The sequence below is a fragment of the Crinia signifera genome, chromosome 19 (assembly GCF_055691185.1).
Source record: "Crinia signifera chromosome 19, ASM5569118v1, whole genome shotgun sequence".
Lineage (NCBI taxonomy): Eukaryota > Metazoa > Chordata > Amphibia > Anura > Myobatrachidae > Crinia > Crinia signifera.
The window spans coordinates 66,862,421-66,888,220 of NC_139226.1; the positions used below are offsets into that span (position 1 = coordinate 66,862,421).

The following is a 25,800-nucleotide window of genomic DNA, read 5'->3' on the forward strand; positions in this document are numbered from 1 at the left end:
TGACCCACTGGAAGGAAGGAGACCTGTGGCTGTGATGGGGCAGGGCAGGCTTCTCCCGCCTATCAAAGCAGCAGCTTCCCGGCGGCGCTCCCCGCAAACACTGCCATCTCCCCCCAAGCCGGCGGGTCCCGCAACGAGGGTACCTGTCACAACTGGCGATGGCAGTGGGTCCCATCATTAGCGGGTCCCGACTCCCTACATAATGCCAGTGACAGTGGACCCTGTCATCAGCTCGGCAGTAGGGGTGCCTGTCATTAGTGCTGGTGGCAGTGCCAGCGGATGTAGTAGATACAAGGACAGCCTCTGTAATAGGAAATGCGGGCATGGGAGGGACGCGGACTGCTGGAAGGGCTTACACGGCCACGCTGTTCTGAGTTAAGCAGAATGTCCGCTCTTCCAGCTGCGCTGACAGGCCATTCAACTCATTGGCTGAGAGCAAAGTATCAGCTGTTCCAGCCGAACCCTCTCCCTGGCGGAAGGGCGCACAATATAATCAATTTTCAAGGGCAGGGAGGATTTTCAAGTAAAAAAATGGGCAGGGCGCGGCGCCCTGCAAAACAAAGCTAGCGTGAACACTACTCTCTGTAGTTACAGCATAGATGGATCTAATATAGATGATCATTATAATCAACAAATACATACGTATGCAAGTGCTCCCTGGGTCCAGGATTACCCATGGCCAAGTAGAAGACATAGATTGTTACTGTACTGTTCCTGGTGCCAGATATTTATACACTGTCTCCAAGAGCACATTACAAAGGTGACTTTTTCTCTCATTAGTATAAGCAACACGCCCTCCAAGTTCTTAACGGCCCAAAGGCTGGCTCTCATGAGAATGAGGGCTGATAGACATGCAGCCCCTCCTTTATCAATAAATACCTTTGTACATACCTACTTACTTATACCCTTTTCACACCGGGCCATTCCTGGGCCGATCATGCCGGGCCATTCCTGGGTTGGCCCCTTTCATACCAGGGTGTTTAACAGTCGGGATCCTGGCGACGGGTAAATGCCTGTCCGGCACCCATCCTGATGACTACTATTGAACAAAGTCTGTTAAGTGCTGTTTTCTTACATGGGAGTTACTGTATTTACATAGCACTGTTTTCCTATATACACTGCTATTTATACGGCACCCCATCGGCTACCTAGACACAGGGGTGAGAGTGCAGGTTGTGTGTGTGTGTGTGTGTGTGTGTGTATATATATATCAGGGACATGCGGTGAGGTAAATGGCTAAAGAGTCCCTGACAAGTACCAGAGCCAGATTTGCACACATTATAGGAGTACATGCCGGCATTATACACATGTACAGAAGTATACACTGCTGGAAATTCGCTGGGTTTTGATAAGAGATGTGCACGAAAGGTAGCCAGGTGAGGCACTGCCTCACCTGCCATAGACTTTTTACTCCAGAATATTGACTATAAAAATAAGAATTTCTCTACCGTCCAATGGGATACTGGGTTCACTACTATGGGAATTGAGACCTCCGCAGGAGAGACAGGCACATAAAAGAACTTTCAGTGTTGGTGCACTGGCTCCTCCCCTCAATCTCCCTCCACTAGTCAGTTTTGAAAAATGTGCCTCAGGGAGAGGCAGTGCTTCTGGATGCTCCAGAGTTTTTTCGACATTTTATTTACAGTTAATTATTTTGGGGCGCTGTGGTGACCACACAGCTGTCCTGCTTCGTGGGTGTCAGGGGAAGGGTCAGTCCCCGGCCTCTTCAGGTGCAGAGCTGACCCTGCTGCAGGACACTTCGGTCCTGTGTGGGGCTTGTCACCGCACAGCATTGCGCTGTGGCGAGCAAGCCCCCCAGCCGCCGCACACCGCTGACAGGTCAGAAGACTACAGTGGTGAGTACAGGGGGTCCCACAAGGGGACTCCGCAGCCATTTGTTGTGCGGCATGATGACGGGCAGTAATGGCGGCTCTCTAGCAGGGACCGCGTGAACCCCACATCAAGTGACACTGGCACAGGGGTGCTGCCGCTGGACCACCAGGGACACCCCTTAGGTTGTTTTTAAAAACCGCCATTATGTGCCAGTATAAAATTAGATGAAGCGCCAGCTCCGTGTACAGGGGGGGCGGTGCTTCACGCAGAGCGTGACCAGGCTCTGCTGGGCGCGCGCTGTCACTTCCTGCTTCTTCACGCTGCAAGACTCCATTACAGAAGGGCTCCTCACTGGCGTGATGGATCCGGTTCCTTGCAGCACGGCAGAGACAGCAAGTTAATAGCGATTTAGCGCTGCAGCGCTATCTGGCTTGTTTATAGACACTGTGTTCAGATCACTGTGTATAGCGTTACCAGCTCACCCAGATCTGTGAGTTCAGGTTAAGGGTGCACTCGGTTCCCCAATTGCTCTGTTTTTTCCCCACTGATTAGTTACAAGGCACACATACTACAAGTCACATAGTCTGTTTAACAAATACCAGTGGCGTGGTGTGTGCGCGTGAGTGGCTGCGTGGGGGTGAGTTGTACTGCTGTGTATCAGAGGTACTGTCTCATCATGGTAATGGTGTGTAGCACCAAGTTTGTGCCCAAGTCACAGTCCCAAGTTACTTGTGAGGCTTGCATGTCACCACAGCCCAGTGGTGCTGACACTCAGATCAGTGGGGTGCCCCCACAGCTTGCGGGGACGTCTCAGGCAGACGAGCAGGAGCCTGCTTGGGCCTCCAACATAAAGACACTGTTGGATTCTGTAGCTTCGCAGCTTTCCACTAACACTCAGCAGACGCAGAGGGTTCAGAGGGAATTGTCCATGTTATCTGCCAGGGTTGATATTCTTCATACCCTTAACATTCCTCCTCCTCCCGCACATCCCCAGAAGAGGCCGGCTGCTGCGATGGCCCCTGACTCGGATGATGACGATGAGGACATACTGGAGTAAGGAGAGGAGCAGGTTCAGCAGGATCCAGTCCCTGAGTTAGCAGTACATGGTCCTGAACCACTAATCAGGGCCATTAGGGATGTTTTAGATCTCCTGCTGGAGGCATCCACAGAAGGGGATCCTTTCTTCATGACTCAGAGGAAACAGCCAGTGTACTTCCCTGAGCAGGCAGAATTAGAAACGGTTTTCAGGGCAGCATGGCAGAACCCTGATAAAAGGTTCACTCTGTCTAAAAGATTTACAAATGCATATCCTTTTGAACCTGTGGGCAGGAAAAAGTGGGAGGAGCCACCGGTAGTGGACTCATCTGTCTCCCGCCTTTCAAAGAAGGTTTTGCTGCCAGTCCCGGGTGTATCCACCCTTAAGGACGGGGCAGACAGAAGGCTTGAAGCTACCCTCAAGTCTATGTACACGGCTAGTGGGGCCTCTCAACGCCCAGTTCTAGCCAGCTGTTGGATGGCTAAGACCATTCATACCTGGTCAACCCAGATTCAGGAGGGGTTGTTAGGTGACATGACTGTGGCCCAGATTGGCGACAGTCTGCGTCACATTCAGGACACCGCAAGGATCCTTTGTGAGGCACAAAAGGAATTGGGCGCAATAAACGCGCGCAATTCGGCCATGGCGGTGTCAGCCAGATGGGCCTTGTGGCTACGTCAGTGGTCTGCGGATGTGGACTCTAAAAAGAGCGTGGAGGGTATTCCCTTTACAGGCGAATGGCTCTTTGGAAGTGAACTAGATGGCTGGATTTCCAAGGCCACGGCAGGAAAATCCACCTTCCTTCTATCAGCACCCACAGTAATAAAGCGCACCTTCACAGGTAATTCCCAGCAGTCCTTTCGTGGGAACAGGTTTCGCCCCAAGGCAAGGGGCGCCTCCAATGCCAACAGAGGCACGAGAGGAAAGTTTAGGAAACCAAACACCTCAGGTATCCAAGAACTTACCAATGCCACGGCTACCTCTAAGCCTGCAGCATGACAGGGTTCTCCCGCCACGAGAATCTCTCGAGGTGGGAGCGCGATTGTTGCATTTCAGCCATGTATGGGACGCCTCCGGCCTGGATTCCTGGGCCAGGAGTCTCATTTCTCTAGGCTACAGGCTGGAATTCGACAAGCCTCCTCCCAGAAGGTATTTCAAGTCGGCCCTTCCAGCATCCCAGGAGGATCAGGTTCTCCTTCAGGGGGCCATTATCAGGCTCCTTCAGACACAGGTAATTGTGCCAGTTCCAAGCACGGAGCAAGGCCAGGGATATTATTCCAACCTATTCCTGGTACCGAAGCCAGACGGCTTAGCAAGGCCCATCCTGAACCTAAAGTCACTGAACCCCTTCCTGTGGGTGTTCAAGTTCAGGATGGAGTCCTTGCGGTCGGTGATTGCCAGTCTAGAAGGAGGGGAATTCTTGGCCTCAATAGACGTAAAGGACGCCTATTTACACATTCCAATTTGGCCCCCGCACCAAATCTACCTCAGGTTTGCCTTAGGAAACGACCATTACCAATTCCGGGCCTTACCCTTCGGGCTGTCCCGCGGGTTTTCACGAAGGTAATGGCGGAAATGATGTCACTGCTCAGGCTTCAAAGGGTAAATGTCATACCCTACTTGGACGATCTGCTAATAAAGGCAGGGTCGGCGGAAGCCTTGCGCAGTGCTCTCAATCTGACCATGCAGATTCTAAGCGACCACGAATGGATTCTGAACATGTCCAAATCATCGCTGGTTGCGACCCAAAGGATGTTATTCCTGGGCATGATCCTGGACACATCGGTACAAAGGGTTTTCCTGCCGATGGAAAAGGTCAGTGCGATACAACAACTTGTCAGGGAGGTCCTACTGACTCCCTTGGTACAGATCCATCTTTGCCTCAGGCTCCTAGGCAAGATGGTGGCTTCATTCGAAGCAATACAATTTGGCCGGTTCCATTCCAGAGTCCTGCAGCTGGATATTCTGACAAAATGGTCCGGCTCCCCCCTGCAGATGCGCAGAAGGATTGGCCTTGCAACAAGAACCAGGATCTCGCTACAGTGGTGGCTAGATTCATCCAATCTGTTGGCAGGCCGACGGTTCCAGGACTGGATTCTGGTGACCACGGATGCCAGCCTGAGGGGCTGGGGGGCTCTGACACAGGGAGTCCACCTCCAAGGTCGGTGGTCCCCACTGGAGTCAGGCCTACATATCAACAAGCTGGAGTTGAGGGCGGTCTTTTTAATATAAATACTAGGCACTAAATGTGTATGTTTGTCTTTTTATTGTAAAGTATCACTGGCCAGTGAATATATGTTTAAATAAATTTTATCTTTTTCATTTACATTGTTTCAGGCGCGTGTTCATATATGTGTATATGCATGCATATGCATATATGTGTATGCATCTATACTTTTAATCTATTTCTTCACCTGGTATATATCTTTCCTCCGTTCCCAATGATACCGAGGGTGTTGAAACGAGTAAGGTCTCAGCAGGTGCAAACCATTCTGATAGCACCGAACTGGCCCAAGAGGGTACTCCACCTCAGAATGTCTATCAGTGGAGTGGTGGCCTCTTCCTCTTCGTCAGGATCTGCTAAGTCCAGGGCCGTAAGCCAGTCTCTGCTGCAAATTTTCACCGAGTATGGAAGATTTACATCAGGTGGTGTGAACGTCAAAAAGTACACACCTTCAGATTCAAGGTATCAGATTATTGGAGTTTTTACAGGATGTTTTCTCATTGGGACTGGGTTTACAGTCTTTGAAGGTACAGCTTTCTGCTTTATCTATCTTTTTCCAGAAAAGGATAGCTTTTCTGCCTGAGGTTCAGACCTTTTTACAGGGTGTTACCAGGCTAAAGCTGTCTTATAGGCAGCCGGTGGCGCCGTGGGACTTATCTTTGGTTCTATCTGTACTTCAGAGCCCTCCTTTTGAACTGTTCAGGTCAGCTGACCTTAATTATGTGTCTTGGAAACTTACATTTTTGTTAGCCATTGCTTCGGCTAGGCATGTTTCGGCATTAGGAGCGTTGTCCTGTAAATCTCCGCATTTAATTTTTCATGAAGATAGGGCTGTGCTTTGAACAGTACCTAAGTTCTTGCCAAAAGTTGTCCTTTCATTTGAACCAGGATATTGTACTCCCGGTGTTTTCGCCTCCAGAAGGGGCTAAAAATAGGGACAAATGGAGAAAATTGGACGTAGTTCGCGCCTTGCGAATTTACGTGGAAAGGGTAAAGGACAGCCGCAAAACTGATCTGTTGTTGGTTCTGTATGATGTGCATAAGAGAGGTTGGCCTGCTTCTAAGCAGACTATTGCCAGGTGGCTTAGATCAGTAATTGCCTTTTGCTTATACCAAGGTAGGTAGACCGGTTCCTTCTATGATTAATGCACATACCACCAGGTTGGTAGCTTCCTCTTGGGCTGTGCGTCATGGGGCTACAGCGGAGCAGTTGTGCAGGGCTGCCACTTAGTCCTCTGTTCACACCTTTACCAAATTTTACAGGTTCCATGAGTTTGCGTCGGAGGACACTTCATTCGGACGTTCAGTGATTAGAACTGGCGGTCTGAGCGTATTCTCCCATAATACCGGCTCATGAACGTCCCAAGGTGGAGCTGTGTCTCCAGACTTGATGGAAGAAAAAAGGGGATTTTTGTAAGAACTTTACAGTTCGAACCTTATGAGTCCTGTCCGGTGACTCAGCGATCCCTCCTCTACGCTCAGTAAGTCATGCCGTGCACGTGTGTCACGTTATGCAAGATGTCGGGCATTGTACGGAGTTGTGTATCCTAGTGTGCTTTTTAAGATTGAACTGGAGCATGCTGGGATGCAGAAGGGGAGAAGCCTACAGCCATAGGTGCCTTGGCTCCTGCGGACCCTCCTACATCCCAAGGTGGAGCTGTGTCACTGGACAGGACTCAGAGAAAGGGGTTCGAACGGTATTTCTGTAGAGAATGAATGTATGGCGCCACTTGTGTGTCCTTAATAAGTTTTGATAGAATATGCAATGTCCCCTTTCCTTTTATGGGTTTTCAGCCAGTCTTCAAATGGAAAGTAATGGTAAGCTACTGTACTTAGAAAAAGTAAAACGCCTCCATCACTGAAGGGGGCGGGCCCGGCCGCCCCAAAGGCTCTGCACTGCCGGGTAAGCTCCAGCATCGCTGTTTACTGCAGCGCTGGGCTTCCCTGGTACCACCAGGGGAGTAGGAGGTAGGTTGTTTTAGCGGGGTGCTGCCAGAGGGGCAGGGCGCATTTTGCCCTTTTAAAAAATCAAACGGGGCACAGCGCCCCGCTAAAACAGCCTAGTTGATTATGTAAATAAAATGAGATAAATTTAAAATGTAATAATGAATGAAGGTTACATTTTTGTGTAATACAAGAAGTGGATCACAACTGTGATTACTAAGTGAATATGAGACTTAACCAATAATATTGTTCCTAAAAGTATAAGAAACGGTCCAGACAGAGGGGACAAGTGCTCTATGATAAAGCTCCACAGGCAGTGCCAGAAGAAGCCTTCAGGAGGGCCCGGGGCACTTTAGACAAGGGGGCCTCCTTGCACTTGTCATTACTGGAGTCCATGGGTGGTGATACAGGACACATTTTGCCGCACCCAGGGTGTCTTTTTAAACATTAGTCTGTTGAAAAAGTCACCCTAAGTGTGGTAAAATGGTCTGCACTGTTGCCAGATCATTGTGCCCTGTGTCCTGGCTTGCTGACCGATGTTCGTGATATTCATTAAGTGGGAGCCGCCGCTACCTGTCGCGCTCAGACGAACAGCCGCGGCTGAGCTGCCATCCAAACCTAGCTGCCGCTACTACGAACTCACAGCTAAATACAGGAAGAGTGCGCAGTGCATATGTAATTTAATCTTTACCATTTGAAACCTGAGTATGTTGGGATCAGAAACACAGTTCCCTGCTTACTGACCGGAACAGACCGCTAAAGAAATCTTCACACAGAACTAGCCTGCAGTCATATCATGCACATTAATAGTGCATCATCTCTGTGCTGCGGAGGAAGAGAGAACTGTTTTACCCTGTGGTGCTTCCTCTTGAATTCTTAACACTATTTCCTGTGGCTAAATCAAGTGACAACTCTGATCTGCTGCATGCAGAGGTCCTTATCGAGCGGAAGCAAAAACGCCAAGATGTCTGAACATATTGGCTTCTGAAGTAAGGAAGAAAACTTCTCCCTCATGGCTATCCCTTTTAGTCCTTCACAGCAATTTGCAGGTCTTAACCAACAAACATTCCAAGGTCTCAAGCACAGTAGGGCTTTCCCAGATGCCACCACTACACCGCAAACATCAGCATGTAATCCTGCCGATACGTGACCTAAAAAGCCAAGTGTGTGGCTTTTTTTCTTTTTCTTCTAGAAACCTATCAATAGGTTTCCATCGCCATAGTATGATGACGGGAAAATTGTTAGATTTTTCAGATACCATAGACCAGTGGTTCTCAAACTCGATCCTGAGGACCCCACACAGTTCACGTTTTCCAGGTCACCCGACAGATGCACTCGAGTGGAGCTAATTTAACTTGAATCTATGAGGAGACCTGCAAAACATGCGCTGTGTGGGGTCCTGAGGACGACTTTGAAAACCTGTGCCATGTCATTTTTCTGTTATTGGTGGTGTCTGTAAATCCCCAGTTTGTTGTATCACAGGGGTAGATTTATTAAGTGGCGATCAGGGGAATATACGCTATCCCCGTGTGTTATGGCAGGGAATAGCGCTTCCCCTGATCTATGACACCCGCCGTGCAACCAGAGATGGTCGCTGATAAAAGGGAACCTCTGTCGGGGAAGCCGCAGAGGGACTCAGCTGGTCGCTGGAGCAAGCTTCTGAGACCAGCTATCATTAGGGGGCTAAAAATGGGCGCTCGCACCCGTCAATTTATTGCTGGTGTACACTCCAATCGCTGGCAATATGGTCGCTCAGCGACCATATTGCCAGCCAATAAAGCCAGCGTGTACGCACCTTAAGCCTAGTGAAGAGATAAAGAGGAGATAACCAATCAGCTATGTTTGGAAAATGACAGGTGTTGATTGACTGGTGCGTTATTTCCTTCATCTCATCACCAGGCTTAATATATCTACCCCATTATAAGCCAGTGGCCTTTCAGTAAAATAGTGTGCTCTGCTTCACTGCAAAAAAATGTTCAGGGATTAACTTTGCGTCCAAATTCCCCATCTCTTATCCGATCCATCAATATGTGAGATGTGCAAAAACACATTCGAGCCACAAAGGCTCCACTTTACAGGACTTAATAGATCAGTGCTAACAGAAACAACCACATCACAGATAACGACAGTTTTTATTTAATGTTACAGCTATTAAGTATAATTTGAATTACGGAAAGAATCCATAATAACTGGAGGATAGTCATGTAAGAATATGCAAACTTAAATGGCTACTTTTTTTTTTTTTTTTTTTTTTTCTCAAAAACTTCTCAGAATTAAGTGTTTAGAGGGAAGAGGAGTACTGCTCTTCAGCAGCCACTGGGTCCGAAACACTCACTGATCAAGCAATCAGCTGTGCGGCTGGCATTAATGGTCAAAATAGGGTATCCACTGGTGAGCCTATTAGCAGTAAAGTATTGCTGCTAATAGGATATCCCCCTCAGATGCATGTTTTCACACACAAAAAAAAAGACTCCAGAAGCTGGCTGCGTGGTGTATTGAGGTGTACAGTATATGAGAACACATCTGTACATTTAAGTATAGCTACCTCCTACAAATTATGTTATTACATTCCTATTCTATCTGGGATAAATGTAAGGGGTATGGGTCATAGGGTCAACAAGAAGGTCGACCACTGAAGTTCGTCATGGGGTTAGGTCGACACAAGCCTTAGGTTGAAAGTCAGAAGGTTGACATGGGGTTTTGCACTTTTTTTTTTTTTTCTTCTTTTATTCCCCAATGGTGAAACAGTCCACATGGACACTAAAAAAGTGCACCGCGTTGACTCTGTGCTACACTCAAGACACTATTTTAGTCTTGCACCACGCCCTAGTGGAGGTTAGGGCATGAAATACCACCTGTCCGCTCAAACCCCCCCCCCCCCATATTGACCTTCATGCACGTCGACCTAATGCATGTCGATCTAGTGACTGTATACCATATCTGCATTATCCAATAAAAAGATTCTAAAAAAAAAAAAATAATCTGTTTTATTTAAAAAAATTCTTGGAACTATCACTATTGTTTTTTTTTCTGAAGTAATTCTACATTTTGCTGTGGGTTTATGAATGGTGCAATGTATTTTCTTCATTGTCACAAAAATGATCACTAGACATAGCCTTCTTGCAGGTTCTCTAGGTTAATTCTGAACCATTTGTTGTATCGATTCAGCCTTTTGGGTTAACTGTAATGGCTGCTTGCATTATTTTATTAAAAAATGCTTAGTAATAATTTTTAGTGTTAAATGTATTTTATGAAGTTGATGTCTGGGGTTGGGATCGTTTGGTCGAATGTCATTACATCGAATCCATTAGGGCGAATTGCTAAAAGGTCGACATGATTCTAGGTCGACATGGGAAAAGGTCGAAATGATTCTAGGTCGAAAGGTCATTAGTTCGACAGGTCATTAGGTCGACAAGGTCATTAGTTCGACATTGTCTAGGTCGACATTCACAAAGTCGACATGGGGTTTTTCACTGTTTTTTTTTACCTGAATGTCAACACAGTCGACATGGACACAGTTTAAAGTGCACTGCATCCCCTCGCATCGCTCGCTATGCGTCGGGCACGGTGCCTCGCTACGCTCGGCACACTATTTTATTCTCCCACCACGCCCTAGTGGATGGTAGGGCATGAAATACCGCCTGTCAGCACATGTCGGCTCAAAAAACAGTGAAAAACCCCATGTCGACTTTGTGAATGTCGACCTAGACAATGTCGAACTAATGACCTTGTCGACCTAATGACCTGTCGAACTAATGACCTTTCGACCTAGAATCATTTCGACCTTTTCCCATGTCGACCTAGAATCATGTCGACCTTTTAGCAATTCGACCTAATGGATTCGATGTAATGACATTCGACCATAATGCATTCGACCAAATGACCGCATCCCGATGTCTGTATACATTAGGGCCGATGCAATAACATGGCAAGGTTCTGCCAGTATGACTTTGCAAAATGTTTTTCATATATTTTTTTTGTTTGTGGTCTACTAAGATGCAAGTGAAAATTAGCTTATCTTTTCTTCATAGTGGCTTTTGTGCAAAGGTAACACATTTCAAAGCTCTGGCTCTGGTGTTGGTTTAACCCATTGAGTGCCATGTGAATTAGTCAAATATAGGTGTGAAAATTTCCAAGCAAACCTTTTTTCTCCACAAAAATGATGACCGGTACTGTTTACCTTGTTTAGGAAATATATAATCCTTTTTTTTTGTTTGTTTTTTTACACAGCATTTTTTATTTGAATTTATATAACCAATGTGAGCTATGCATCTCTCAAATGTTGGCACGCAAAGGGTTAATTTTTCAATCTCCTCGTGGTACAAACCTCATTTGAACAGGGCCTTTCTTACAACATTAAACAGAAAAGTATGTACTGCTCTGTGTAATATATGTTGGCTCTTATTTTATAGACCTTTTTTTTTTTTCTCATATGTATTCTTGTATTCTCTTGTTATATTTTTGGAACAATTTAACCTATTATTACTAATATTTCCTCCCCACATAGGTTGTTCGGTTGTGCCAGAACCAAAGGCTTGCTTTAAAAAACAGCCCTCCTTATATATTGGACCTGCTGCCTGACACTTACCAGCATCTCCGTACCATAATGTCTCGATATGAGGGAAAGATGGAGACTCTTGGAGAAAATGAATATTTCAGAGTTTTTATGGAAAACCTTTTAAAGAAGACAAAGCAAACAATTAGCCTGTTCAAGGAAGGCAAAGAACGCATGTATGAGGAGAATTCCCAACCAAGGTTTGGTTATATATGTTCTTTCATGGATAGTCCAATTACCTTTTGCCAGATTAATTTCTTTGTCCATTTGCAGAGTATCTGCTCATGCAAGTTTCCATCTAAAACCCACGCATGCCATTGCATCATCTTCTTGAACCATAGTAGTGCAGATAGGGATGAAATAGAAGACCCTTAAACTAAAAAACACTTTTCTCCAGAAACAGGCCAGTGTTTTATTTGCCTTTAGGTATTTAGTGTGTGATCTCCCTTGTGGGATTCTGGTCTCTGCTGAGACCATCTGGACTTGGGAACTTGCAGGCACCAAGAGGGGGAAACGGTCATCTGTCAGATCACACTTAGGTCGACAGTCATAAGGTCGACCCCGGAAGGTGGACTGGCCCCAAGGTCGACAGGGTTAAAGGTCGACATGGTTCTAGATCGACAGTCATTAGGTCAACATGAGTTTTTCACAGTTTTTTTGAGCCGGCAGGCAGTATTTCATGCCCTACCATCCACTAGGGCGTGGTGGGAGAAAAAAATTGTGTGCCGAGCGTAGCGAGGCACCATGCCTGAAGCATCTCGAGCGATGCGAGGGGCTGCGCTTCAACTCCAACTGTGTCCATGTGTCTGGTCTCTGTTGCAGTTTTAATGGGGCTGGGCAAAAAGCCACCTAGGCCTGCGTCATCCACTAAAGTTGAGCTGAGTTCCCACTGGCAGTGCTGACTTCTGCGGTTGTCTGCATAGTGAGCTGCTCATTTACTAATGGATTTCATCCATGGTGGGAGGTAAAGCACAATAGTTAAGTTCATCTGTGACTGGGGGGAAGGGGACCTCTTGAAGGCTAAGTACAGATTGCTTGTGTTTAGTTTTTTGTGCTACTGTTGCTTAAGCATTTTCTCCTGCTTCATCTGCCAATCACCATGTAATGGCAGATGATACCGGTATTCTGTGCACCGTTAATGTGCTTAATGCAATGTTAAGTAGCAAGTTGGACCCTGGTGCTATGCCTTGACTGTCGTGTGGGGTACGTTAACATGCAGGTGCCAGGAGGTGCTGCGTTTTGAAGCTGGTGTTGAACAGACTCTCCGGTAAGTCTCCTAACGATGAGCTGTGTGGGAAGTGCGCCCCCCAGACCCGTGTCTCCAGCCATTCTGATACAATTCAGTCACTTCCTGTTTAAACCTTTTAATCAGGCTGGGGGACACTTCATTTCCTACTGTTCTGTTTAGATTCTAACAGTTTAACGGTGTTCCTGATGCTCCTTTCTGAATTCTGTATTGTTGCACTGGCCTGGTGGGAGTTGTGGAGGAGATGATCTTATTTAAAGTAGCAGACTTTTATATCAGTAGCCTGCTCAGTACCCGTACATAATCATGCGGCTCAGTGGCCCCATCTTAAGAAAAATGTATTTAACTGTAAATGACCAAAAAGCCTATTTTCCCATGAAATGTGACTGTAGCATAGTTAGAACCAGAATTTGAGGCATTGATTTTTAACCCTTATTAAGCTGACATTGTGGTCAAGAAACACAAAGGAAATGTGTATAAGTTAAACTTTCATAAAAATTAAAAAGCCTATTCAGTAGTGATAGCAAAGTAAGAAGGATATTCAGTTAGCTGCATTAATTTTCCATTGCTAATTGACCCTCCTGGGACTATATAATACCCCTTTCATACCACAAATGCCATGTCGCACCCAGGATCAAGACCCGGTTTATTGCACTTTCACACTTCCCCTTGACCAGAATTCGTGGTTTAACGACCTGATGATCACCCTAGTTCAGAATGCGGTATGAAAGGGGTATAATGAGCCCAGGTGCCAGGCAGGCATAAAAAAAAAACCCTTGAAACAATTTCATGTTTTCAGCCTTGACCACCTATATAGGGCCTTATTCTAGTTCACTTTTTCTGACAAAATCCTTCTTAGATGGACAAAACCATGTGCATTGCATGGGGACAGATGTAAAATGTGCAGACCGAATTAGATTTGGGTGGGTTATTTTGTTTATGTGCAGGGTAAATACTGACTGCTTTATTCTTACACTGCAATATAGTTCTCACTTTGAAGTAAAACCCCACCCAAATCTAATTCTCTCTGCACATGTATATCTTCCCCACCTGCAGTGCACATGGTTTTGTCCATCTAAGAAGGATTTTGTCAGAGTGAACTAGAATAAGGCCCATAGTTCCAGGAATATGTTTTTCTTTTTGCTTGCCTGAAAATCGGGTAATTATTTGGGGTGCAAAAAATGGGAAATAATTGAAGTTCTCACCTTTCTTTCTGTCTGTGTCTCTCACTGACACTCACACTCTCTTTCTCGCGCTCTCTCTTTCTCGCGCTCTCTCTCTCTCGCGCTCTCTCTCTCTCGCGCTCTCTCTCTCTCGCGCTCTCTCTCTCTCGCGCTCTCTCTCTCTCGCGCTCTCTCTCTCTCGCGCTCTCTCTCTCTCGCGCTCTCTCTCTCTCGCGCTCTCTCTCTCTCGCGCTCTCTCTCTCTCGCGCTCTCTCTCTCTCGCGCTCTCTCTCTCTCGCGCTCTCTCTCTCTCGCGCTCTCTCTCTCTCGCGCTCTCTCTCTCTCGCGCTCTCTCTCTCTCGCGCTCTCTCTCTCTCGCGCTCTCTCTCTCTCGCGCTCTCTCTCTCTCGCGCTCTCTCTCTCTCGCGCTCGCTCTCTCGAGGTCTCGCGCTCGCTCTCTCGAGGTCGCTCGCTCGCTCTCTCGAGGTCGCTCGCTCGCTCTCTCGAGGTCGCTCGCTCTCTCGAGGTAGGTCGCTCGCTCTCTCGAGGTAGGTCGCTCTCTCGCGCTCGCTCTCTCGCTCTCTCTCGCGCTCTCAAAAAGATTATATTAAAGTTAAAACCCCAGTTTGTGGGGGGTTTTTGCATCCAAATTTTACCTATTTGAGATGAAAAAATTTATGAAGCTTTGTATTGCAGGAAAATGTTATTCAAAAGTATAATACATTTGGTATGTCCTTTGCAGTCTAGTATTACCTGTACAACTGCAGCTGGCTCCTCATAAGATGGAAGCATGAATAGCCATTTCATGCTTTGTAGTTAGTGTTTGATATTCTTACTAAATGTTTTTGGATAAAAGTAGGAAGTTTGAGTATAAGTTAAGGGGGAAAATGAGGAAGTGTAAATAACCAGACAGAAGCAGTCTTTGAAACCGGAACATTGTGAAATGGCCTAGAGAAATGATAATATAATGATTTGAGTTAAAAAGAGCTGGGGGAAATGTCTGTGCATTTTTTTTTTTCTTGCCTCACTAGTTTCCTTGACACAATATTCATGTGGCCACATAGAATATGTGATTACTGCTGCATAAATTACTTTAGAGAGCATATTGTGGCTAGTTTACACGGGATGTGGCCACAAATCATAATTTGGATATTTTGTTGCCATTGTGGATAAACTACAGTTATGTGTTGTGATGCACACGTATATATTAGGTCTAACAGTTAAGTTTCAGTCATCATGGTAAATACCTCATCACTCTCAAAGTACTTTCCTTGGGCAGCTATGCACAAATTTCAGTGTCTTCTCAACCCTTTAAAACTATTTTTAAATAGTTTTGTGGAATAACCTTCAGTTCTGCTGTCATATTACTCCTGATGCCTTCCTTTTTTAATATCTTTTATCATTGGTTATACCCCGTTCTCACTGCCGCAAAAACCCGGGTATTTACCAGGGCGAGCGGTAATTTCCTGTGTCGCGTCTCGTTGTGAAAGGGTCTTTGAGAAATTTCCGGGTGTTATGACCCGTGAATTACACATAGGTTTTTTGCAGGGTTTTTCCTGGGTAATACACAGGCGTACGGCAGTGTGAACCGCCTAGACATGGGTTTTTCACACAAGTCGCCAAAAACAAACATTGGGGGATGTAATCAGGTGACATGTGAGGTCCATTTAATGCTGCACAGAGGAGAGCAGAGATTGTACACTGGAGGGATGAGAAAGTGTTGGAGCTGCTGGCTGTGAGAGGAGAGGAGGAGATTAAAAAGCAAGTGACTGGCACAGTGAAGGACTCCACAGTTTATTAGAACATCACCAAAATCCTATCTGCCCGTGGCATCCTCAAAACACAGCAACAGGTAGTGCATAAACGGAAAGCTCTGCGCAAGCAGTATTCTAAGGTCCATGACCAAAATAGGAGGACAAGTGGTGGTTCTCGAGTGGACTGGCCATTTTATGACCAGTACAATGTGATGTTTGGGAACTCTGCACTGGCTAGCACCATTTCACTGTCCTCCTCCAGCAGTGTGTGTTCTGAGAATGCAGCAGCACCCATTGACCTGGAGGCCATAGATGGTGAAATGGATTCCTGCTCAGTCTAAGAAGAGGTCCTGGATACATCAGTTCTCTAGCAGAATTCCACAGTGGGTGAACCATCATCAGCATTGTCACCGTCGCTAGGACAGCGACCACCATTGGCGTCTCCATCAGCGTCTGGAACAGCACATCGAGCTGAAGGTATTACAGCCCGTGAAGCGACGCCGGTCTGTACAGATTTAGGAATCAGTATTATGTTGTTGGGTGTCATTATTTAAAAGTGCTTAAGTTTTATAGCGCTAAAGTTGTAAAGTTTGATATTTTTTTTATATTTTTTTCTATACAAAAACTTTATACAGTATGTCCACACACAACAATACAATTTGCAGTGAAAAGCACTTTATATTGTACATATGAATAAAATATGTACATAAAAACAGAAATGCCTTATTATTTTTATTATTTTTATTACTATTTTTATTATTATTATTATATATATATTTTTTTTTTTTTTTCTTAAATGGGATAATAGCCATGATAAAAAAATTAATGCACTGTGCTGGTGGGAAAAAAAGGCCTCTTTAAATGACATCATCTTTGGCCAGCCAATAAAAGCTGCTTTTTAAACAGCCATCATAGCAATTTTTTACAAATTTCCCAACAGCCAATCAAATCTGCTATTACATTTCACACACCTGTTCACAGGCAGACCAGGGGAAGCAGTGTGAAAGGGATATTCCCGGGTCTGAGGTGCAGTATGAAGGGGGTCTGTGAGCGGAGATGCTCTGTGCCCCGTCAAAAATCCGGGAAGAAAAACCCAGGTTTTTGCAGCTGCGGCAATGAGAACGTGGTATAACTGAAAAGTTTTCTTCATAGCCTAAACCATGAAAATTTGAACTAAAAGCTCTTATGTAGAAATATTTACTTTCTATTCAATCCAGATCGAATCACCTGCCATGTACACATTAGATTTAAACTAAATAGTAGAGGTATATACTATATAGTCTTGCCTGCACAGTCTATTTACTATTGGATTGCGATGCCGTGCATCAGGATCGAATAGAAATCAAATGCCTTCAATTTCCGCTACGATAAATTTCTTTATATAAGCCAAATCGAAAAGAAAAATAGACTACATTTAAACCTTGTACTGTATATGCGCTATTACTCTTGCCAAGTTTTATCAAGATATTTAACGTACGTTTGTTGCTTTTATTCAAGCTCCAACTTTCTTGCGGCAGCACACAACTCACACACACACACACACACACAAATTGACACCTCTCAGGAAGAGTTTGCCATCTATCAACAACAGCTGTGAATCACTGGTGTTCTCAAACCAAATTTAATTTTTTGTCCAGTGCTGCCATGGCAAGCGTATGTGGCGAGTTCACAAACTTAGGGGGGTATTCAATCCCGGGTCGACTGTTGATCTGGCCGTACAGCCGTGATGCTGGCCTGTTTTCGTTTTGTTCGACCGCAGATCGCCAGACGCGATTCAATGTCCCACTTCGCGATCGGTGAAAAGGGGACATGTCTGCGTAAACTGCCATGGATTGTCGATCTTCGGCCGCAATCGCGTCAATTCACGGGCGAAATCGTCAAAACAGGCCCGACTGCTTTTAAGTCGGGCCCATTCTGTCGATCTACCTCTTCAATGCTTTCGGTAAAGACAGCATTGAATTAGGCGTTCACCGCTATTTCCCCCATCGTAAATAGTGGCCCAGATTGAATACCCCCCTTAATTGTCAAATCTCGTATACAATCTTGCCACTTTGTGTCTTAATTTAAGCAAGGTCACATCCTTGCAAATTTATCAAATACAATTAAAATTGTCCCAATTTAACCAAGAATATTTGGACACCTGCATATTAAGTTTGCTCATGCAATTTATTTACATATGAAGGATTAGATTTGGTTATCGATGAGTCCTGTGGGTGCCACAGTGTCCCTATTAACCATGTATCTTGGTTCTTCCTTGTTTGTGCTTAATGTACTGTAGTCCCCATCTCCCTCTCCAGTTTGGTTTTAATTCTGTGATTACGTGAATTGAAATAATCTTGGATTGCTCTTTTGGAATTGTTTTTAATATGCGGAAAAGAGGCAAAACTGCGCAGAATCATATTATTACAGTATATCGAATAGCAATGTATTACCAAATGACAAAATAAAAAGCAAAAATATCTATAAAACTAATTTGTAGCCACAATTAGTCCAAACGAAAACACAAATATTCGAGCTACCGTTGGTGCCCTCGCGCAGCTTCCCCTCACCTCTCCCTCCGATTTGTCGCCTGGGTGCTGGGTCGCCATAGGCCGCTTGCAGGTGTCTGTGTGGGGCCTCCGCTAGGCCGGACCACTGCTGGGGGATCCCGGCCCTCTCTCCTCTTCTTTTGATATCTGACCGCTCACCCGTCTTGTGATCCAGCAGTGGGGTTGGGGGGGCCGGGGGATGGGAGCTCCAAGGATGGAGCGGGGGCTCCACCGTGTACTACCACCCCAGGGGCAGCCCGCAGGCCATTGGTGCTGTGGGGGGGGGGAACGCCGCGCTGCTAGGCTTCGGCCCTCCTGCTAGGCTTCGGCCCTCCTGCTCCAGTTTGCAGATCCTGCTCATCACCACGCTGCACGCCGCCCGCTGCTCCAGAGGCCGGGGATGGTGGAGCTCCGTGGATGGGGAACCGAAGCTCCACGTGCATGCAACCTCCCCGGCCTCCACCTGAAGTGTAACTAGCAATTAAAAAAGACAATGACAATACAAATAGTATAAAACACTTTGGGTACAGAACCAACAAAGCAGGTGGTTATAGGCGTTGCAATACGGCAGTTAGTGCAAGCTGCACACCCAGAGTTTGAAAAAGCAGGCATTAATAGGTTAATCTGTTTTTTATGCCAACAATGTTGCTTGACAGTCCTGTATCATCACAGGAGTGACAGATTCATCTTTATATAGCATGTTAGTGATGGTAAAGAACAGATATGTGCAACATAGATAGCATGCCATATGGTTACCTTGCTCTGGGTTCAGTTCAGATTCATGTCTGGCCAGATAATAAATAAAATACCTTGCAGGGTTGCAATATGTGGGATATTCCTTTGTGCCTCCCAGTTGTTGACACTGATGCCGTGTTCTCACTGCGAGTGAGAGACACGGCTTTTACCCGGCATTAAAATGCCGGGGACTGACGCGCTGGGACCCCGTTCTCACTGCAAGGCAATTTTCCCGGGTGAAGAAGTTCTACCCGGGAATTTGCCTTTAAACACAGGTTTTTCGTCAGTGTGAACGGGTCAACCTGTGTCTGCATATCCGGATCTCAGACACGGGTAAAAAGAAGGGTTTTACCCGTGTATGAAATCCGGATATGCAACCCGTTCACACTGCCAAAAATCCTGTGTTAAAAGGCAAATTCCTGGGTCTACATGCTAGACCCGGGAATTTGGGTGCAGTGAGAATTGGGCATGAATGTCTTTTAGTAGGCAACTGTATCCGGAGTATCCACCAGTGTGGAAACTTCTGCAGGTACAAGATGTAGGTCGTCTTATGCATATAAGAGAAGGATGTTTTGAAGCTCTGTTTTTAATATGTGATGACAAATGGATGTTCTTGTGATCCCTTTCTGATGTTATATGCTCTGTTTCCCTAACTTTCTGATTATTCTGGCTTTGTACAGTTTCGGGCATGCGAGAATGTGTATTATAACCTTACTTTGGCATGCAAGTCTTTTCTATTGTTCTGATAATGATGTTTGTTGAAAGTGGAGATCACCTTGTTTGGGTTTCATGCTCCTGTTGGTGGTTCAGAAGCCTTTTCTTTCTAATGATGTGTACACACGGGGGCGATATGGCTTGCGATGTTGCAGATATAGTGCATGTTGGAAGCCATATCGCATACCGATTGTGTACTTTTGAGGGCTTGCAAACCTGATGCTCTGCCAATGCGCGCTCCCAAGTGAGCGCAAATCGGCAGCGACATAGTGAGGGCAGGCAAGACTATATAGTGCAGATCTGCACTATATAGTCTTTGTGCCTAATACTCACTATAGCTCCGGCGGCTAGAGGGGCTTCTCCTGGGGCTGCGCTGCAGGGCTGATGACCCGGAAGAAGTCCGCCTAAAGAGGAGGGCGGGGGGTGTGGCCTGATGTCTGCACGGCGGGGGGAAGCTGAAGCTGTAGCTGTGCCGCGGCCCTGGGTGTCGCAGCACGCTGACTTCTGTGCCCCTGCCCGGCACCTAGTGAGGTGACGGGTACTGTCCTTTCCTTAGTGCTCTCCTTCATGCCGTGCGATGCAAGTCCCTATGCCATCAGATCGCATCGGGACTCGCAACGCACGGCAGCATGTCGACCTTGTGTACACACCTTAACCCTTTTTTACTTTTTAAATTTATTTACTAGTCTTGGTTTTTATTTTGGGTGCTTTTCTGAAAACTTAGTTTTTTTGGTTGTAGAATGTCCATGATTGCTTAATTTCTTACAAGGATGGACCAATGCTTGCTAATGGTTCTCCTAACGTGTGCTTGTCTAGTATTTTGTGCGCCCAAATAGTATTTATTTATTTTTGTATTCTAGAAGTGCCCCACTTTGTCGTGCTCAGTCAAATGCATCTTTGTCTAAAAAGGCCCATACACACTGGGCGACTTTGAGCTGAAAGCCGCTCAATACAGCAAGTTTGAGCAGCTTTCAGCTCAAAGCCTCCAGTGTGTATTCCCCGGCGGTGAGCGCTGCTGCGCGCTACCGTGTCATCGCCGGGAAAGCCGCTTATCTGCTGGTATTACCAGCAGATGATCGGATTTCAGGATGGCTTTGCATAGCACTGCGCTAAATTGCCTAGTGTGTATGGACCTTAAGTTCGTCACATTGTTTTTTCAGCAGTTGAGATTTTAGTCTTTGTACTTGTGTCATAAGTCATTAATTTATTTGCAGTTTCCCCTGATACTTTTGAACTGTCTCTTTTGATGTGTTCTAATTAACCAATCTGAGAAGAGAGCTTGATGCTAGTATAAAGATGTTTTAAGTCTAACATAAAAACCTGTAGTTTAATTGAAAGTTGGGTACTTGTGTATTATCACTGCGCCCATCGCATCCCATACCACTAATTAAGGTATGCGATGGGAGCCGATTTCAGACTTTCCCCGGGCTGAGTATACAATTTTAACATTGCGTCGCATCGCATGCCATTATAATGGCATGTGATGCAATGCAACGCGATCATGCCCGATATGGGCTTATTCCCATGTTAAATGCCCCGCCAGACCCGATTTTTTTTATTGTATCCCCACCCTGATGGGTAATGAGTATGTTAAATGCCCCTCCATTGTTAACGCCACCCCACTATCAACGGCAACCCGAAGCGTGGCGAGCCCGCGAGGGATGGCGGTACGCGTCCTCCGACCTTTTCATACCCCCACTATCCATGTTGGCGTGGAGTTGACTTTATATAGTGTGGCGAGCGCAGCGAGCCACCGAGCCCGAAGCGTGGCGAGGGGACGCGGAATACGAGCCCGAAGCGTGGCTAGCGGACGTGGATTACTTAACATGTATTCCGCGTCCCCTTGCGGGGCTCGCTACGCTCGCCACGCTTCAGGCTCGTATTCCGCGTCCCCTCTCGCCACGCTTCAGCTCGGTGGCTCGATGCGCTCGCCACACTATATAAAATCAACTCCACGCCGACGTGGATAGTGGGGGTATGAAAAGGTTGGAGGACGCGTACCGCCTTCGCTCGCCACGCTTCGGGTTGCCGTTGATAGTGGGGTGGCGTTAACAATGGGGGGGCATTTAACATACTCATTACCCATCAGGGTGGGTATACAATTAAAAATCTAGGTCTACTAGCATTAGGTCGACACAAGCATTAGGTCAACATGGGGTTTTTCAAAATATATTTTTTTTTTGGGGAGCTGACATGAATAAAATAGTGTGCCCTAGGCATGGCTAGCACAGCGGTGCTATGTTTCAGTGTCGACTATGTTGAAATTCGGGACAAAATAATGTGAAAAACCCCATGTCGCCCTTTTGACTGTCAACCTTCCCCACGTTGAGCTAATGCTTGTGTCGACCTAATGACCATGTCGACCTTCCTGCATGTCGACCTTTTCTCCTTTCTACCCAAAGATCCAAACCCTTCTGAGATTACTTGACTAGCATTTAGTTCAGTGCTAAATTTAAATCCTCAATCCTTTTTTTAATAAGGCTAGTTTCACCTTTTAAATTCTTATTATTATTATTATAATAATATATTATTATTATTATTATTATTATTATTATTATTATTATTATTATTATTATTATTATTATTATTATATTTTATTTATTTATTTTTTATTATTATTTTTTTAATATTCAATCATATTTATTGGTTTTTGCAAAAAACTAAAATGAGAAAATATCCCCATTGTAAATAGACAAATTATGGCAGGCATTGATGGCTTATATCAAAATAATATCGCAGTAGTACAGCGGAATATAAATATTTTAAGGATATATACTGTAGCATAGACATGTAAATGGTAGTATTCCTAACCTAAAAATATAAAATCCCAAGTACTTGTAGGCACCATACAGGCACAGTGAAACTTACAAATCAATAGGAATAAAAGGATCAGATTGAGAAGTTCCCGCCATAGCCAACTAATGCATTAATAACTGGAAACACACACACGTATAACCCATCCCTAACTCAAACATACTTAGATCCCTCATCCTTGCTCCCTCTATCCCCCTCTAAACTATGCTAATCTAAACAAAGTCTAGACTGTTTAAAAGTAGTATATATTGACTTTTTTTGCAAATTGTGTAAACGCTGTGACGTTAAACATATATTTAGGGGGGTATTCAATCTGGAATCCCCAGGACGTTTTCAGTCCCCTTGACTGCAACTCGACAATCGGAATTCAATGTTCCGACTGTCTAGTGTCTCAAAGTCCAAAGATTGGAGAAATTGGCCGTGGATTGTTGAAAATAATGAATTTGATAATTTGCTTCCTTTTCTGACCAAACCGATCAGACTTTAAAAAAAACTGCCTTTTAATGCTATCGGAACAGCATTGAATAGGCGACGGACGCTGTTTTTTATGCATCTCTCATTTATTGCCAATTTGTTTTTAAATATATTTTTTTCATGTTTATATTGGCAACAGGAATATATTTTGATAAAAAAAATCACTATATCCTTGTTGCACGGCTTTGCCCAGCATGCAGTATTCTACCCAGTGCTATTTTTCAGCCGGAACTGTGGGGCAGATTTATTAAGCTCGTGAAGTGATAAAGTGTCTGGCTTTTATCACCGGCCAATGAGCTCCTAACTGAAGTTACAGGCTTGGTTTGAAATATGACAGGTAGGAGCTGATTGGCTGGTGATAAAAACCCAGACACTTTATCACTTCACTGAGCTTAATGAATCTACTCCTCAGTTCCTGAACCTCTAATTAAATATGACATCAGAAACTAGGTTCCAGAACCGGTTCTGGGCCAAAGTGTACTTTCCATAAGATATGTTTTATTTTAAAGTCACCTATGAGTGCCTTTGTTTCTAAATACAATATATACATATCTTATTCTGTCTGTCGGTGTGTCTCTGTCTCTTTCTTTCTTTCTTTCTTTCTTTTTTTTCATTTAATCGATTCACCCCCAGACTCGGAGTTCATGGACCTGTTTTCCAGAAAAATAGTACTGGTTATACCCATCTAATACATATTTTACCCAGGATTCGGTTCTCCCCCAGTTTACAAGCTTGTTTGCGAACAGAGCACAAAAAACAAAGTTTAGTAAAACTCTGCAGCACATGTCAGTGCTGCAGGTAGTGAAAATGCTGTAGGACCACGCTACAAACACAGTTTATATAGAAACTGTTGCGGCGGGAAGGTAAAATAGTACATGCTCCTTTCCACCACATCAATGGGGGGGTATGCAATGTGCCACCACTATTTCTGATGTGGGAAATAGCGGCGGCTCCCTATTCAATGCTGTCATTAAAGACCGCATTGATGCGGGATCACGGCAGAACAGGCCTGACTTCAGACGCTGTCGGGCCCGTTCTGCCGATAACGGCCGTGGATTGGCATTATCCGGCCACACCCCCTTTGCGCCCATCGGCAGGCGGGACATTGAATCCCATCTGTCGTTATGGGGTCGATCTGACCACAAACGGGTCCCAGATTGCATACCCCTAATGTATGGCTAGAATTAGACTGCAAAGTAAATTTAATGTGTTCAGATCCCTGTGGCTTAGTGGTCTGAAAATACACTCAAGTTGGAATTAGGGTGTATATAATAGAGCCAGTAAACTGTACAATGGTTAGACCGGATTTTTTAATAATAGTCTTCTCATGTTGCTAGCAGATATTGTACATCCAGGGCCTGATTCAGATCCATTCGGTACGGCGTGCATTCGCACGCAGTACCGATGTTGCGCGTCTGCGGTATCTACGCATGTGCAGGCATATGGTGCGTACACCCACGGCGACCTTTTTTTTTGGGGGGGGGGGGGGGGGGCAGAGATGGGCGGGGGGTGCCGGGCTGCCCCATGCCAATCTGGGAACGCCCAGCGTTCCATGGGCGTTCCCATGAGAACACTGGGCGTTCTCATGGTAATGAGGCAGTGACGCGGGTGTGGGGGGCGGGTAGCTGACATCACCGGAAGGCTGTCCATCCCGGGGAAAATGAACAGACCGTTATTCAGCCCTGCAGTCGACACCCATCCCCCTTCCCTCTGTCATCTTGTCCATATATGCTGGGCAAGATCGACCAGTGTATACAGACCTTTTTTTAGATACATATTGTGTTTTTATTAAATGTTGCACAAATAAGACTGACTGACTTGCTTCTGCTCTTCATCCACCAGGAGGAACCTGACCAAATTGTCTCTCATCTTCAGCCACATGCTTGCAGAGCTTAAAGGAATATTTCCTAGTGGATTGTGCCAAGGGGATTCTTTCCGGATCACAAAGGCAGATGCTGCTGACTTCTGGAGGAAAGTCTTTGGAGAAAAGTACGAACTACAAATGGTTGTGTCATGTCAATTAGCACAATTTCTTGAAATTTGCGTAATATGAGCAGAAGTAGAATTTATTTTATGTTTTAAAAGATCCTATATTGGCTTTTTATTTTTAGCATTTCCAGCTAATCACCAATGTGTAGATTACACACCACCCTGGTAGTTATGCCACTTTCCCTGGCAGATACCTGGTTACTGACGGTAGAAGGCACATTTTTCGGTACTTGTGTAGTATCTGGGCGTCCGATTTTGTGATTGTATGCCTTACCTTAAGGCATACAATCAGATGCGATTCGATGCGATTTTGCATAGGATTCAATGTTAAGAAGGTCCTGTTCATTTCCCCACTATCCAAGTGGGCATAGAGTTGATTTTATATAGCGTGGCGAGCGCAGCGAGCCCGAAGCCAGCCCTGCGAGGGGACGCATATTTCTTAAAAAGTATTCGGTGTCCCCTCGCGGGGCTCGCTACGCTTCGGGCTCGGTGGCTCGCTACGCTCGCCACAGGTTTATATCCAACTCCATGCCCACTTGGATAGTGAGGAAAGGAAAAGGACCCCTTTTTCCCATTGAAATCTATGTTAAAATGGACTCAGACCATTTTAACATTGAATCCTATGGAAAAATCTTGACCATCGCATCGCATACGATTTGGTCGCATGCGATCCGATTTCTAAATCGTACGCCCAGATACTACATAAGTACCCATTTTTCTACTACCTTTTCTGTGTAGTTGCAGCTCTGTCTCCTAGTATGTCACCCATTACAGAGTGTGCCTCCAAATAT

The 25,800-nt window shown here is 45.4% G+C and overlaps 1 protein-coding gene across 3 annotated transcripts in view; it reads left to right on the forward strand.

Moving 5' to 3' along the window:
- The window catches only part of CBL (Cbl proto-oncogene), a 94,394-nt gene that overhangs the window by 13,714 nt on the left and 54,880 nt on the right, over positions 1-25,800 (forward strand). For all 3 annotated transcript variants that reach the window (XM_083162724.1, XM_083162722.1, XM_083162725.1), the window contains exons 2-3: positions 11,545-11,792; positions 24,863-25,009. In XM_083162724.1, the coding sequence (XP_083018850.1) occupies positions 11,545-11,792; positions 24,863-25,009 (395 nt within the window). The remainder of the gene's footprint in view (positions 1-11,544; positions 11,793-24,862; positions 25,010-25,800) is intronic.